The 17,309-nt window shown below is 39.1% G+C and overlaps 1 protein-coding gene across 12 annotated transcripts in view; it reads left to right on the top strand.

The window, feature by feature from the left end:
• Positions 1–17,309, top strand: part of HECTD1 (HECT domain E3 ubiquitin protein ligase 1) — a 111,627-nt gene extending 94,318 nt beyond the window's left edge. For all 12 annotated transcript variants that reach the window (XM_063651507.1, XM_054448300.2, XM_063651506.1 and 9 more), the window contains 11 exons: positions 310–517; positions 605–690; positions 1,251–1,378; positions 4,190–4,391; positions 6,077–6,214; positions 6,528–7,135; positions 8,120–8,198; positions 8,312–8,405; positions 14,361–14,511; positions 16,098–16,242; positions 16,355–17,309. In XM_063651507.1, coding sequence (XP_063507577.1) covers positions 310–517; positions 605–690; positions 1,251–1,378; positions 4,190–4,391; positions 6,077–6,214; positions 6,528–7,135; positions 8,120–8,198; positions 8,312–8,405; positions 14,361–14,511; positions 16,098–16,242; positions 16,355–16,492 — 1,977 coding nt within the window. In that variant the 3' untranslated portion in view covers positions 16,493–17,309. The remainder of the gene's footprint in view (positions 1–309; positions 518–604; positions 691–1,250; positions 1,379–4,189; positions 4,392–6,076; positions 6,215–6,527; positions 7,136–8,119; positions 8,199–8,311; positions 8,406–14,360; positions 14,512–16,097; positions 16,243–16,354) is intronic.

The following is a 17,309-nucleotide window of genomic DNA, read 5'->3' as shown; positions in this document are numbered from 1 at the left end:
GCAGTTCATTGAGACATAATTTTAGAAATGAGGTTGAATTAACACTGTTAATGCACAAATTCTAAAATTTCAAATATGGCTCGTAGCATTGGATCTGAATACAGACTTTGACCGTGGCTTAGAGTGGTTATATTTTATTTGGGAATTTTAATGGTTTAGAATGCCTTGATTTATGTCTTGTGTTATGTTTTTATTTAAAAAGAAGGCACTTTAAAAAATTCCAGCCCTTTCATAGTGGTATTGATAGAATGATACACTGTTTTTCTTGAAAATGTGATTAATGGCCAGTTTTTCTAATTGTTTCTATAGGATTTTTGTGAGCATGGAACAAAGTCTGGGTTAAACCAGGGGGCCATTTCTACTCTTCAAAGTAGTGATATTCTTAATTTAACAAAAGAACAACCTCAGGCCAAAGCAGGCAATGGACAGAACTCTTGTGGAGTAGAAGATGTCCTTCAGCTTCTGCGTATTCTGTATATAGTTGCAAGTGACCCTTATTCAAGAATATCCCAGGAAGGTCCGTAAGAAGCCTTGTTTCATTTCTATAGCGGTTTTAAAGCAAGTCAGTTTATATTTTTATTAATTTTATTAATTAATTTTATAGATGGTGATGAACAGCCTCAGTTTACTTTTCCACCAGATGAATTCACTAGCAAAAAAATTACAACAAAAATATTACAGCAGATTGAGGTAATAAAATCAGACAGCTGAACTCTTCGTTCTGTTACTATTGGACTTTTCCTAATATTCCATTTGCTTTCTTTTCTACCTCTCACCATCTTTCCCTTCCCTCTGACTGGTAATTTGAGCTATATGGTCCTTTGCATTTATTTCCTAATTACAGGTTTATAATTGACTTGGTCATTTTTAATAATTGCCTTATAGGGTCAGGTGTGGTGGCTCACGCCTGTAATTCCAGCATTTTGGGGGCCAAGATGGGTGTATCGTTAGAGGCTAGGAGTTTGAGACCAGCCTGGCCAATACGGTGAAACCCCGTCTCTACTAAAAATACAAAAATTAGCTGGGCACGGTGGCACACGCCTATAATCCCAGCTACTTGGGTGGCTAGGGCAGGAGAATCACTTGAACCTAGGAGGCAGAGGCTGCAATGAGCTGAGATCGTACCACTGCACACCAGCCTGGGCAACAGAGTGAGACTCTGTCTCAGAAAAAAAAATGAATGAATGAATGAATGCATGCATGCATGAATGCCTTATAGCACTAACACATTATTATTTGTTAATTTGCAGGAACCATTGGCATTGGCAAGTGGGGCTCTGCCAGACTGGTGTGAACAATTAACCAGCAAATGTCCTTTTCTAATACCATTTGAAACTAGACAGCTTTATTTCACATGTACAGCATTTGGTGCCTCAAGGTAAGAAGACTGTTTTTTTATGTTTTTAGAATAAGTATGTTTTTATGTTATGTAAGTTGAAAATGTACAACTATACTGTCAAGACTGATAGAGGGAATATATTATCTTGTATTCTTGTAAAGAATAGTTAGCATTGCCTTTTGGCCTGAACCACCAATCTTCTAGTAATTCACCAAAATGACTAATCCAAAGGAAAGGAGGAGAGATACCCGATAGCTGTTTTCTAGGTCTTTTAGAAAACATGGAGTTGTTCCTTTGGCCACGTATATGCAGATCTAAAAGAGAGGTGATATTGTAGACATTAAGGGAATGGGTACTGTTCAAAAAGGAATGCCCCACAAGTGTTACTGTGGCTAAACTGGAAGAGTCTACTGTTACCCAGCATGCTGTTGGCATTGTTGTTTTTTTGTTTTTGTTTTTGTTTTTTTTGAGACAGAGTCTCGCTCTGTCGCCCAGGCTGGAGTGCAGTGGCGTGATCTCGGCTCACTGCAACCTCCGCCTCCCAGGTTCAAGCGATTCTCCTGCCTCAGCCCCCCTGAGTGGCTGGGATTACAGGCACACGCCACCACACCCGGCTAATGGCATTGTTGTAAAAAACAAGGGCAAGATTCTTACCAAGAGAATTAATGTACATACTGAGCACATTAAGCACTCTAAGAGCCGAGATAGCTTCCTGAAACACATGAAGGAAAATGATCAGAAAAAGAAGGAAGCCAAAGAGAAAGGTACGCGCATTTAGCTGAAGTGCCAGCCTGTTCCACCCAGACAAGCGCACTGTGTGAAAACCAAGGGAAAGGAGCCTGAGCTGCTGGAACCTCTTCTCTATGAATTCATGCATAATAGGTGTTTAAAAAAAATAGCCAGGCGCGGTGGCCCCCGCCTGTAATCCCAGCACTTTGGGAGGCTGAGGTGGGCGGATCACGAGGTCAGGAGATCAAGACCATCCTGGCTAACGTGGTGAAAACCTGTCTCTACTAAAAATACAAAAAATTAGCTGGGCGTGGTGGCAGGCACCTGTAGTCTCAGCTACTTGGGAGGCTGAGGCAGGAGAATGGCGTGAACCCAGGAAGTGGAACTTGCAGTGAGTAGAGATTGTGCCACTGCACTCCAGCCTGGGCGACAGAGCAAGACTCCATCTCAAAAAAATAAAAAATAAAAATAAAAGACCTCTGGACTGTAAAAATGTTTCTCTTCATTGAGTAGAAGTGTGGTGTCCTCTCCCCCAAAGAAATATTTCAGGCAAATTTTAATTTTGTCCTAAGCCTAATTGTGTAATGTCTTTACTATTCAAATTTAACGTATTTCTTGCTGAAAGATGTGAGATGGCTTATTGTGCAACAAATTACTCAATTGGTTAGAAAATAGTCAGATATTATTTACGAAATATTTGTGCTGGTTTGAAGATAGTCCCTCTAATCATGGAAGAAGTAATTTACCAAAAAAAAAAAAAAAAAAGCATTTAAAAAGTTTCTGTTTCCAGGCTGGGCATGGTGGCCCATGCCTATAATTCTAGCACTTTGGGAGACCAAGGCAGACACATCACTCGAGGCCAGGAGTTCGAGACCAGCCTGGCCAACGTAGCAAAACCCCATCTCTACAAAAAAACACAAAAATTAACTGGGTGTAATTCCAGCTTTTTAGGAGGCTGAGGCATAAGAATTTGCTTGAACCCGGGAGGCAGAGGTTGCAGTGAGCCGAGATTGCACCACTGCACTCCAGCCTGGGCGACAGAGCAAGACTCATTGTAGGTGCTCAATAACTATTTTGTTGAATGATTGTTTACCTTAAGTACTCTTCCAAAATAGTTGTAAAAAAAGGTTATAATTTAAACTGTTTGTTTTCTTCCCTGATAGTTACATTTTTGTACCGTTTAATGCCATTTACAAAGCATTTATATACATAGAACTATAAGCATGTTGTGATAACTGGCATTGATTATAATTTGTTTTATAAATGAGGAAATTGATTCTGCACGTACTTAGCTGATTTGCCTAAGATCATGAAAAAATAGTAGCACACATGAGAGTAGAACCTTCAGCTGCTTATTCCTAATTATCGGTTCTTCCTCCCACCATAAATGGATTGTTATTAAAAAAAAGAAAATGTGGCTGGGTGTGGCGGCTCATGCCTGTAATCACAGCACTTTGGGAGGCTGAGGCGGGTGGATCAGTTGAGGCCAGAAGTTCGAGACCAGCTTGGGCAACATGGCAGAACCCCCATCTCGACTAAAAATACAAAAATTAGCTGGGCGTGGTGGCACACACCTGTAATCCCAGCTACTGGAGAGGCTGAGGCAGGAGAATCACTTGAACCCGGGATAGGGAGGTTGCAGTGAGCCAAGATCATGCCACTGTACTCCAGCCTGGGTGACAGAACAAGACTCCATCTCAAAAAAAAGAAAAGAAAAATTGTTTTAAAATTATAATTACCGTTTTGATGGTGGCTTTCAGTTTGAAAGATAGCTTAATCTTTTTTAAATTTCTCTGATAGGAAACATTTGTCCTTTTTTTGAATGATGTTGGGGCTTGGACAACAGATTTTTATTTTTATTGAACTGCTAAAATAAGGAGGCAAAATATAGACCCAGTACTTTGTTAGTTTGCTTAAGGCAGATTATAATAAAAGGAGTTTCATATATTTTTACTTGTGACAGGAAGCAATTTATGTAACAAAAAAACATTACTGTGTTTTAAAAATCACCTGATAAAATACTATTTTTTAATTTCTTAAATCTTTGAATTCTGTTGCTGGTTTAGTAGTACATTCAGCTGTTAATGTATGCTGCAGCTCATAGATATTTTTCTATTTCAGAGCAATAGTATGGTTACAAAACCGACGTGAAGCCACTGTGGAACGAACGAGAACCACAAGCAGTGTTAGGCGAGATGACCCTGGAGAGTTTCGAGTTGGTCGTCTCAAGCATGAAAGAGTAAAAGTTCCACGTGGCGAATCACTGATGGAATGGGCTGAGAATGTCATGCAAATACATGCAGATCGGAAATCAGTTCTTGAGGTAATCTCATATAAAATTAGATTTAGGGAACAGGAATGACACTTAGGGAACCCGCCCAATGTGTATCTTCACTGCATTAAAAACTGTGGTAGGTAAACATGAAGAGGGGTTTTCCTATTCTGTAGGCAGAAGCCTTCTCCTCTGGCAGAGCATCTTTTTCATAAGAGGGTGTCTTTCCACCTCCTTAGGGGTTAGGTCTTGCACCATTCATGAGCAAAAAAGAAGATCTCCACTCTTGAGGTGGCAAAGTGCTTGTTCTGCTTGAGGGCTTCTACCCATTTCATAACAAAGTTGGACTAAAATAGTAGTACTCACAAGGGATTCTTTTTTACCCTTACATTGAACTGTGCTGTTCGGTATTTTGGGAGCACCCGGTTTTGTAATATTGTTTCACTTAAATTGTGCTTGGTATTATATCACTGGTCTGTGTTGAGAGATGTTATAGCAAATGGCAGTATGAAATTTAATATATTTAGTTTAGAAATGTTACTGTGGACATTGTTGGTTTTATTTCATATACACAGTATTCCCTATATGAGGAAGAGTCAAAATACCTCTCCTGTCACAGGGATGAAACCAATTGGTTTGTTTTTAACTTTTGGATCATAAACTAATTGCCAGAAATATGATACATCTCTAGAAGATGTCCAAGGCTTTACATCTTTCACTTTATATACAGACTTTCATTGTATTCCTCCTACCCTTATGTTCTTCTTCTTTTTTTTTTAATAGAGAGAAGTTCTCACTATGTTGCCCAGGCTGGTCTCAAACTCCTGGGCTCAAGTGATCCACCCACTTTGGCCTCCCGAAGTGCTGGGATTACAGGCGTGAGCCACCATGCCCAGCTGCTTACATTCTTCTAATTTAGTCTTTTTTTTTAACCATATGCTGTAGTTTTTATGATACTTTATGCAATCACTTTAAAGGTTTTTGTCCGTACTCTTCCTGTTGCAAAAATGATTTAAAGTGTCTTTAACTCAGAAATAAGCGGAAGAGGCGAGGCGCAGTGGCTCATGCCTGTAATCCCAGCACTTTGGGAGGCTGAGGTGGGTGGATCACCTGAGGTCAAGAGTTTGAGACCAGCCGGACCAACATAGTTAAAACCCTGTCTCTACTGAAAATACAAAATTAGCCAGGCATGGTGGTGCATGCCGTAATCCCACCTACTTGGGAGGCCGAGGCAGGAAAATCGCCTGAACCCGGAGGCAGAGGTTGCAGTGAGCTGAGATCGTGCCACTGCACTCCATCCTGGGCAACAAGAGTGAAACTGTCTCAAAAAATAAAAATAAAAAAGTGGAAGAGTTTAGGCTTTGGTGTCACACAGAGACACACAAAAATCTGTACACCATCATTTCTTCAAGCAAATTATTTAACCTCCTTATCTGAGATTTGGTTTCCTTTGGTGTAAAAAGGAGATAATTATTTTGCAGGGTTGTTGTGAGAAGTAAATGTATGAATGATGCTTGGCACAGTGCTTAAGCATGTAATAGTGTACAACAAGTGGACTCTTGTCTTTAGGAAAATTAAAATAACACTTCTGTGCTGTTTATAATATATATACACTGCTATTTTGAAAAAAGGTATATTACTGGAGCAGATATGATAAATTTTGGCAAGAATTAGATTATTTTTAAAAACATCCCAAACTTTAAGTTTAACCCACAATTTATTTGTTCACATTTTAGGTTGAGTTTTTAGGAGAAGAAGGAACTGGCTTGGGACCCACATTAGAGTTTTATGCTCTGGTGGCAGCAGAATTCCAGAGAACCGACTTGGGAGCTTGGCTTTGTGATGATAATTTTCCAGATGATGAGTCCCGTCACGTAAGAATATTTCTCATTTTGTGACTTGAGTTGTGACTCTGCTTTCAAAAGTGTTAAAAATAGGTTATGTGTTCAGAGCATAAGCCAGGTTTCTGACTCTACTTTTATTATTGAATAATCTTGATACAATTAAAATATTTCTAAAGCGATAAAATTTAGTCACCAAAAGCTATTTAATAAAATTATATACTTTTAGATAGCCAAATTCATGAAGATGTTTAATGTTTATGGATTTTTTTCTTAGATGATGATAGGCTTAGTTTCTATTACCTTTTGTTTAATTTTATTTGCATTTCACCCTCTAAAAAATTAGGTTGATCTTGGAGGTGGATTGAAACCTCCTGGATATTATGTGCAGAGGTCATGTGGACTGTTCACGGCACCATTTCCGCAAGATAGTGATGAGCTTGAAAGGATCACGAAACTGTTTCATTTCCTTGGAATTTTCTTGGCCAAATGCATTCAAGACAATAGACTTGTGGACTTACCTATTTCTAAACCTTTTTTTAAACTTATGTGTATGGGTGACATTAAAAGCAATATGAGTAAACTGATTTATGAGTCACGAGGTGATAGAGACTTACACTGTACTGAAAGTCAGTCTGAAGCTTCTACAGAAGAAGGTCATGATTCACTCTCGGTAGGAAGCTTTGAAGAGGATTCAAAATCAGAATTTATTCTTGATCCCCCTAAACCAAAACCCCCAGCTTGGTTTAATGGAATTTTGACTTGGGAAGACTTTGAATTAGTAAACCCACACAGAGCCAGATTTTTAAAAGAAATTAAAGACCTTGCTATCAAGAGGCGCCAAATTTTAAGCAACAAAGGTCTTTCTGAAGATGAGAAGAACACAAAATTACAGGAACTAGTGCTGAAGAATCCATCAGGTTCTGGGCCTCCACTTAGCATAGAGGATTTAGGGTAAGCATTATATGTACATTCTTCAATCCAATGGGTGAATAAGTTTTAAAGCTTTTGTTTCTTTGTCCTCACTGATTTGCAATATATGAGTAAATAGTCTGTCAAAAACAGTAATATGCTGTAGGAAATATTGATGATCGACTTGAACCTTTGATTTAATATTGTAAAGACAACACTCAGAATACTAGAATATTAGTTTATTAATCATCAAACCTTTAGAAGATTACTTAGCCAATGTGAATTCATATGCCTGTGTAAAATGTCCAGAGCCAACAATATTTTGACAAATTCATCTGCTAATATATGGTCCACTTTGCAAAGCTCAAAAATTGGTTGGTATGTCAGCTTTATCACCAATGGCTGTAGCAGCTGAGATGCTGCAGATCTTTTGATAAAACTCTGTTACTTTATGTACAGGTAATTATCATATCTTCAGCTGTGATTTTAGGTTAACTGCAAGGCTTTTTTTTTTTTTTTTTTTAAATGTTTGCTGATAATGTTGGTAAACTGTGTTTGATAAATGGTTATATATTCAAGGTTTTTTAAATATATATTTTTGTACACCGCGTGATTGACTTCAGTAAAGCAACAGTTTCTTCCTAAAAGTCTTATAAACATGTTGCTGTCGTAATTCATTGCAGAATTTTTAGTTCATTAATTTTGTGCCATAAGTTAGAAGTAAAATATAGAAAGATGGTTTAATGCAGTCTTTGCAAAGCCAGACAGATTTGGTAACAGTTGGCCTAGTCGATTTTGTCCATAGAATATTGCATTTAAAAAGTCCTCAACTTACTTCTAAGCTGTTGTACTGATTTTGTTGGAGGAGGAGAGGGGTGGGATTTATGGTTTTGATAGCCATGTTATTTTATTTATTTAATTTTTTCTCTTGTACCCACTGATGGCAGATGATAGTAATGTTATAAAAATTAAACACCATTAGTAGTAGCTGCATGTCAGTTAATTTAATCTTTTTTGTCCTCCCAGTTTAAATTTCCAGTTTTGCCCTTCCTCAAGAATATATGGTTTTACAGCTGTGGATCTCAAGCCAAGTGGTGAAGATGAGGTAAAAAGTTTGCTTTTAATATAGTTGTAAGTTCTGAAATATCCTCTTAGCAAGGCCAGTTGTACTAGACACTCCTGAAATATTCCTAGATACTGACAAATTTTCTTTTGCAGATGATAACAATGGATAATGCAGAAGAATATGTGGATTTGATGTTTGACTTTTGTATGCATACGGGTATTCAGAAACAAATGGAAGCCTTTAGAGGTAATTTTAAAGGATTTTTAGTATAATTGCTCTCCTTTTACTTTGAGACAGTTGAAATTATGGTCAAGAATTGCTGGTGGTCGGCTGGGCACGGTGGCTCACACCTGTAATCCCAGCACTTTGGGAGGCCGAGGCGGGAGGATCACCTGAGGTTGGGAGTTCGAGACCAGCCTGACCAACATGGAGAAACCCTGTCTCTACTAAAAATACAAAATTAGCTGGGCATGGTGGTGCATGCCTGTAATCCCAGCTACTCGGGAGACTGAGGCAGGAGAATCACTTGAACCCGGGAGACGAGGTTGCGGTGAGCCGAGATCATGCCATTGCATTCCAGCCTGGGCGATGAGCAAAACTCCATTGCAAAAAAAAAAAAAAAAGAATTGCTGGTGGTCGAGTGTGGTGGTGGCTCACACTTGTAATCTCAGCACTTTGGGAGGCTGAAGTAGGAGGATCGCTTGAGCCCAGGAGTTCCAAGACCAGCCTGGGCAACATGGCAAGACCCCATCTCTACAAAACATTTTTTTAAAAATTAGCTAGATGTGGTGGCATGTGCCTGCGGTCCCAGCTACCCGCAAGGCTGAAGTGGGAGAATAGTTTGAGCCTGGGAGGCTGAGGCTGCAGTGAGCCATGTTTGTGCCACTGCACTCCAGCCTGGGCAAGAGGGAGACCTTGCCTCAACAAAGAAAGAAAGAAAGTGGACATAGGTTGCATACATTCTGGATTACTTGATCAGGATGAATTAAACCATGAAAGAATCATGATGGGAACAAAGTATATTACAAGGTAAATTACTTTTGAAAATGAGAACACAGTTTTTGCCTGACTTGTATGACAGAAAGAGCTGGTGAACTCTAGACTGAGTAGTAATAAGAATTTGCATACTGACCATAGCAACTGAGTGTTCTCTCACTGTTCACATTTGTGATGTTAAGCAGGGATTTCTGATTTAAAACACAGTTTTAGTTTCAAGCTGTCTTAATTTATGCTTGTTTATTCAAACATTTATGAATGTTGAATATTCATCTTCTGTCCATTTCATCGGTAATGGGTATTTTTTTATTGTTGCATAATATATGTACATGTTTATGGGGCATTTTGATACATAGAATGTGTAATGATAAAATCAGTATTTAGGACATCCATCATCCTGGACATTTATCATTTCTATGTGTTGGGTTGGGAACATTCAAATTGTTCTCTTCCAACTTCTTTGAAATATATATTATTGTTAACTATAGTCACCCTGCTATGCTAGAAAACATTAGAACTTAGTCCTTTTATTTAATTGTAAGTTTATACCCATTAAACTACCTCTCTTCATCCACCCCCACATACAACATTCCCAGCCTCTGATACCATTCTTTTCTTTACCTTCATGAGATCAACTTTGTTGTTTTTGTTTTTTTGAGACGGAGTTTTTGCTCTTGTTGCCCAGGCTGGAGTGTGATGGCACGAAGTTGGCTCACTGCAACCTCCACCTCCTGGGTTCAAGCGATTCTCCTGCCTCAGCGTCCCGAGTAGCTGGGATTACAGGCATGCGCCACCACACCCAGCTAATTTTGTATTTTTAGTGGAGATGGGGTTTCCCCATGTTGGTCAGGCTGGTCTTGAACTCCCGACGTCAGGTGATCTGCCCGCCTCGGCCTCCCAAAGTGCTGGGATTACAGGTGTGAGCCACCTTGCCTGGCTGAGATCAACATTTTTTTTTTTTATACTTTAAGTTTTAGGGTACATGTGCACAATGTGCAGATTAGTTACATATGTATACATGTGCCATGCTGGTGCGCTGTACCCACTAACTCATCATCTAGCATTAGGTATATCTCCCAATGCTATCTCTCCCCTCTCTCCCCACCCCACAACAGTCCCCAGAGTGTGATGTTCCCCTTCCTGTGTCCATGTGTTCTCATTGTTCAATTCCCACCTATGAGTGAGAATATGCGGTGTTTGGTTTTTTGTTCTTGCAATAGTTTACTGAGAATGATGATTTCCAATTTCATCCATGTCCCTACAAAGGACATGAACTCATCGTTTTTTATGGCTGCATATTATTCCATGGTGTATATGTGCCACATTTTCTTAATCCAGTCTATCATTGTTGGACATTTGAATTGGTTCCAAGTCTTTGCTATTGTGAATAGTGCCGCAGTCAACATACGTGTGCATGTGTCTTTATAGCTGCATGATTTATAGTCCTTTGGGTATATACCCAGTAATGGGATGGCTGGGTCCAATGGTATTTCTAGTTCTAGATCCCTGAGGAATCGCCACACTGACTTCCACAATGGTTGAACTAGTTTACAGTCCCACCAACAGTGTAAAAGTGTTCCTATTTCTCCACATCCTCTCCAGCACCTGTTGTTGCCTGACTTTTTAATGATTGCCATTCTAACTGGTGTGAGATGGTATCTCATTGTGGTTTTGATTTGCATTTCTCTGATGGCCAGTGATGGTGAGCATTTTTTCATGTGTTTTTTGGCTGCATAAATGTCTTCTTTTGAGAAGTGTCTGTTCATGTCCTTCACCCACTTTTTGATGGGGTTGTTTTTTTCTTGTAAATTTGTTTGAGTTCATTGTAGATTCTGGATATTAGCCCTTTGTCAGATGAGTAGGTTGCAAAAATTTTCTCCCATTTTGTAGGTTGCCTGTTCACTCTGATGGTAGTTTCTTTTGCTGTGCAGAAGCTCTTTAGTTTAATTAGATCCCATTTGTCAATTTTGGCTTTTGTTGCCATTGCTTTTGGTGTTTTAGACATGAAGTCCTTGGCCATGCCTATGTCCTGAATGGTAATGTCTAGGTTTTCTTCTAGGGTTTTTATGGTTTTAGGTCTAACGTTTAAGTCTTTAATCCATCTTGAGTTGATTTTTGTATAAGGTGTAAGGAAGGGATCCAGTTTCAGCTTTCTACATATGGCTAGCCAGTTTTCCCAGCACCATTTATTAAATAGGGACTTCTTTCCCCATTGCTTGTTTTTCTCAGGTTTGTCAAAGATCAGATAGTTGTAGATATGTGGCGTTATTTCTGAGGGCTCTGTTATGTTCCATTGATCTATATCTCTGTTTTGGTACCAGTACCATGCTGTTTTGGTTACTGTAGCCTCGTAGTATAGTTTGAAGTCAGGTAGTGTGATGTCTCCAGCTTTGTTCTTTTGGCTTAGGATTGACTTGGCGATGCGGGCTCTTTTTTGGTTCCATATGAACTTTAAAGTAGTTTTTTCCAATTCTGTGAAGAAAGTCATTGGTAGCTTGATGGGGATGGCATTGAATCTATAAATTACCTTGGGCAGTATGGCCATTTTCACGATATTGATTCTTCCTACCCATGAGCATGGAATGTTCTTCCATTTGTTTGCATCCTATTTCATTGAGCAGTGGTTTGTAGTTCTCCTTGAAGAGGTCCTTCACGTCCCTTGTAAGTTGGATTCCTAGGTATTTTATTCTCTTTGAAGCAATTGTGAATGGGAGTTCACTCATGATTTGGCTCTCTGTTTGTCTGTTATTGGTGTATAAGAATGCTTGTGATTTTTGCACATTGATTTTGTATCCTAAGACTTTGCTGAAGTTGCTTATCAGCTTAAGGAGATTTTGGGCTGAGACAATGGGGTTTTCTAGATATACAATCATGTCATCTGCAAACAGGGACAATTTGACTTCCTCTTTTCCTAATTGAATACCCTTTATTTCCTTCTCCTGCTTAATTGCCCTGGCCAGAACTTCCAACACTATGTTGAATAGGAGTGGTGAGAGAGGGCATCCCTGTCTTGTGCCAGTTTTCAAAGGGAATGCTTCCAGTTTTTGCCCATTCAGTATGATATTGGCTGTGGGTTTGTCATAGATAGCTCTTATTATTTTGAGATACGTCCCATCAATACCTAATTTATTGAGAGTTTTTAGCATGAAGTGTTGCTGAATTTTGTCAAAGGCCTTTTCTGCATCTATTGAGATAATCATGTGGTTTTTGTCTTTGGTTCTGTTTATATGCTGGATTACATTTATTGATTTGCGTATATTGAACCAGCCTTGCATCCCAGGGATGAAGCCCACTTGATCATGGTGGATAAGCTTTTTGATGTGCTGCTGGATTCTGTTTGCCAGTATTTTATTGAGGATTTTTCATCAATGTTCATCAAGGATATTGGTCTAAAATTCTCTTTTTTGGTTGTGTCTCTGCCCGGCTTTGGTATCAGGATGATGCTGGCCTCATAAAATGAGTTAGGGAGGATTCCCTCTTTTTCTATTGATTGGAATAGTTTCAGAAGGAATGGTACCAGTTCCTCCTTGTACCTCTGGTAGAATTCGGCTGTGAATCCATCTGGTCCTGGACTCTTTTTGGTTGGTAAGCTATTGATTATTGCCACAATTTCAGAGCCTGTTATTGGTCTAGTCAGAGTCAACTTCTTCCTGGTTTAGTCTTGGGAGAGTGTATGTGTCCAGGAATTTATCCATTTCTTCTAGATTTTCTAGTTTATTTGCGTAGAGGTGTTTGTAGTATTCTCTGATGGTAGTTTGTATTTCTGTGGGATCGGTGGTGATATCCCCTTTATCATTTTTTATTGCGTCTATCTGATTCTTCTCTTTTTTTCTTTATTAGTCTTGCTAGCGGTCTATCAATTTCATTGATCTTTTCAAAAAACCAGCTCCTGGATTCATTAATTTTTTGAAAGGTTTTTTGTGTCTCTATTTCCTTCAGTTCTGCTCTGATTTTGGTTATTTCTTGCCTTCTGCTAGCTTTTGAATGTGTTTGCTCTTGCTTTTCTAGTTCTTTTAATTGTGATGTTAGGGTGTCAATTTTGGATCTTTCCTGCTTTCTCTTGTGGGCATTTAGTGCTAAAAATTTCCCTCTACACACTGCTTTGAATGTGTCCCAGAGATTCTGGTATGTTGTGTCTTTGTTCTCGTTGGTTTCAAAGAACATCTTTATTTCTGCCTTCATTTCGTTATGTACCCAGTAGTCATTCAGGAGCAGGTTGTTCAGTTTCCATGTAGTTGAGCGATTTTGAGTGAGTTTCTTAATCCTGAGTTCTAGTTTGATTGCACTGTGGTCTGAGAGATAGTTTGTTATAATTTCTGTTGTTTTACATTTGCTGAGGAGAGCTTTACTTCCAACTATGTGGTCAGTTTTGGAATAGGTGTGGTGTGGTGCTGAAAAAAATGTATATTCTGTTGATTTGGGGTGGAGAGTTCTGTAGATGTCTATTAGGTCCGCTTGGTGCAGAGCTGAGTTCAATTCCTGGGTATCCTTGTTAACTTTCTGTCTTGTTGATCTGTCTAATGTTGACAGTGGGCTGTTAAAGTCTCCCCATTATTAATGTGTGGGAGTCTAAGTCTCTTTGTAGGGAGATCAACATTTTAAGTTCCGACATATGAGTGGGAACATGTGATACTTGTCTTTCTGTGCTTGGCTTGTTTCACTTAATATAATGACCTCCAGTTCCACCTATATTCCTACAAATGAAAAAATTTCGTTCTTTTTTTTTTTTGAGATGGAGTCTCAGGCTGCAGTCCCAGGCTGGAGTGCAGTGGTGCCATCTTGGCTCACTGCAAGCTCCACCTCCTGGATTCATGCCATTCTCCTGCCTCAGCCTCCCGAGTAGCTGGGACTACAGGCAGCCGCCACCACGCCCGGCTAATTTTTTGTATATTTAGTAGAGACGGGGTTTCACTGTGTTAGCCAGGATGGTCTTAATCTCCTGACCTCATGATCCACCTGCCTCGGCCTCCCAAAGTGCTGGGATTACAGGTGTGAGCCACCGCACCCAGCCCATTCTTTTTTATGGTTGCATAGTATTCCATTGTGTACATATACCACATTTTCTTTACACATTCATCCCTTGATAGATACTTAGATTGATTCTGATAATGGGTATTTTGGTTTGAAATTTGGTATTTTGGAATCGTAACTTGGAAACTGAGTTGTATGTTTGTTTTTTGTGTTTCCATTACATGTACGATGTAGATGGGTTTAATAAAGTTTTTCCAATGGAGAAATTAAGTTCCTTCAGCCATGAAGAAGTCCAGATGATTCTTTGTGGAAACCAGTCACCATCCTGGGCAGCAGAGGATATTATCAATTACACTGAACCTAAGCTGGGTTATACACGTGACAGGTATGTGGTACTATTTTCTAAGATCAACAAAATTATTTATATTTCCCCAAATCAAATGACAGATTCTCTAAAGAACTTTAACTCAGTGAGTATCATAAAGTAAGTGAGAAAGCAATGGTGTCTCACAGTTACCAGAATGCATATCCACTGATAAGCCTGGGAGGATACAAAAAGACAACTGACAGCAGGCTGGGCGTGGTGGCTCACACCTGTAATCCCAGCACTTTGGGAGGCTAAGGCGGGCGGATCACTTGAGATCAGGAGTTCGAGACCAGCCTGGCCAACACGGTGAAACCTCATTTCTACTAAAAATACAAAAATTAATTGGTTGTGGTGGCAGACGCCTGTAATCCCAGCTACTTGGGAGGCTGAGGCAGGAGAATCACTTGAACCCAGGAGGTGGAGGTTGCAGTGAGCCAAGATGATGCCATTGCACTCCAGCCTGGGCAACAAGAGTGAAACTCCGTCTCAAAAAAAAAAAAAAGACAACTGACATCATGGCTGATGTTGATTCCTTTTCTCATTGTGTTTTAATTGTTCATTTTTTAAATTTGGTAAATTATAAGCAGTTAGGCCATACTACATTTATATTAAACTTTTTATTGAATATAACAGATAAGTACACACATATATATATACAGTTTAGAGAATTTTCTCAAAATGAACACACCTATATAATTGGTGTCCAGAATATGAAACAACTTCAAAAATTCCCCTTCCCACCATATTCTTTTCTATTAATTTAATCACCACATCTTGATCAGTTTTGCTTGGTTTTGAACTTTTAATATATGAAATCATGTAGTCTGTTTTCTTTGTGGTCTGGTTTCTTTCGAGTAACATTATGTTTATTATCCATGTTGTGGCATGTTGTTCATTTACTATTTCGTTACATAAATTTATCACAAGATAATTATTTTGCTGGCACAAAAAATATTTCAGATCCCCTTTGGTATATTTATCCGTATTTGGAATGATTTTGCAAGTGCATCCTGTGTTTTTATGATTTGCTGACTTTGTTGCAGAATAGATGGACCCCATACACCGTCAGTATTTTTTAGTTCTTACATTTTGTAAGTGCAAGACAGTCTTTGAGGGATTTTTTGTTTCTTTTTTTTGAGATGGAGTTTTGCTCTTGTTGTCCAGGCGTGAATGCAATGGCACAATCTCAGCTCACTGAAACCTCTATCTCCCAGGTTCAAGTGATTCTCCTGCCTTTGCCTTCCAAGTAGCTGGGATTACAGGCGTGTGCCACCACACCCAACTAATTTTGTATTTTTAGTAGAGACGGGGTTTCACCATGTTTGTCAGGCTGCTCTTGAACTCTTGACCTCAGGTGATCCACCCGCCTCAGCCTCCCAAGGTGCTGGGATTACAGGTATGAGCCACCACGCCTGGCCAGGGATATTTTTAAAGTAGCTTGTATTAGCCCATTTCATACTTACCCAAGAGTCTCTAGATGTGTTGTTCTTCTGGTGTGAGGATATTGTTTTTTAGGGGGCTTGTTGCTGGCTTAGAAAGTAGTGGTAGTGATTTTCATTTAAATCTGCAGTCAACTCAATATAACTATATTTTTATTCTTTTAGCCCTGGTTTCCTGAGGTTTGTGAGGGTTTTATGTGGCATGTCTTCTGATGAAAGGAAAGCATTCTTGCAGTTTACCACTGGTTGTTCAACTCTACCCCCAGGTGGACTGGCTAACCTGCATCCCAGGCTCACGGTTGTACGCAAGGTACAAGCTCTCTGGCTAATGGGGAATCCAAATGGAATTTAGTTACTTTACTTTTGAAAGAAAGAAGTATTTAAACTCATGGTCTTCTGTTGTGTTTGCTTTCTTGCTGTAGGTTGACGCTACTGATGCAAGCTATCCATCAGTCAATACATGTGTGCATTACCTTAAGTTGCCTGAATATTCTTCCGAGGAGATCATGAGAGAGCGCCTGCTAGCTGCTACAATGGAGAAAGGCTTTCATCTCAATTGAGCTTTAAAGTGCAATGGGAGACATCAGAGACTTTAAAAATACTAGTGAAGCCTCTTGTGTTTGTGTGCAGAGAAGTATATGATCCTCCATGCTAATGACACTTGCCTTTTTTTCCACCATTAAGGCTTTAAGAACATGTGGAATAAGTTTTTTAGCTGCTAATGACAAAACAAATCCTGTAACTACCCAGCCAGCAAGTATATAGCACAGAACACTGTGTTACTTTACAAGGGCTTATGTGACTGGAATAAGGTGGTCCTACTTGACTGTTCCAAAGAGCAGCTTCTCAGATCTTCAGTGTTCACTGGTAAATTTCTAACCGTGTATTTGTGTAAAGTTTGCCATTTCATACTCCATACACTACAGTTGCCATCACTGATCCCTGTTTTGCTGGCTTTTAAGCTACTTGGTCAAAAATCCTGCTTCCTTAAAACATAGAGAATTAATGAGCATCTCAAGCTTTTTCTTTTCCTTTTTAATGATGCCTGCACTATCAAGAGTATTCTAGTGTTCTCTCTTTGTTTGGCATATAATCATGCACCAACCTTTTTATTTCTTTAAGGTGGGAGTATATTTTTATTTCCTAAATGCCGTACTATGAAGATCAAAGTCTTAAGTGTGTTTGTGCAGCTCAAAAATAAAGATGTATTAAGGGGGGAAAACACTGGTTTAAGTGCAAGGCACACTTAAAGCAAGTTTTACTTTTGGGTTGTATTTTCTTTGTATATTATAAACATTTATTTAACTTGTTGCTGTTTGAAGTAAAAAATTTCCAAAATGTATGCTCAACAATAATCATTAAAATGTTTGCAGCGTA

The sequence above is a fragment of the Pongo pygmaeus genome, chromosome 15 (assembly GCF_028885625.2).
Source record: "Pongo pygmaeus isolate AG05252 chromosome 15, NHGRI_mPonPyg2-v2.0_pri, whole genome shotgun sequence".
In the NCBI taxonomy this organism is placed as follows: Eukaryota; Metazoa; Chordata; class Mammalia; order Primates; family Hominidae; genus Pongo; species Pongo pygmaeus.
This window is presented reverse-complemented; position numbering and strand designations above follow the sequence as displayed.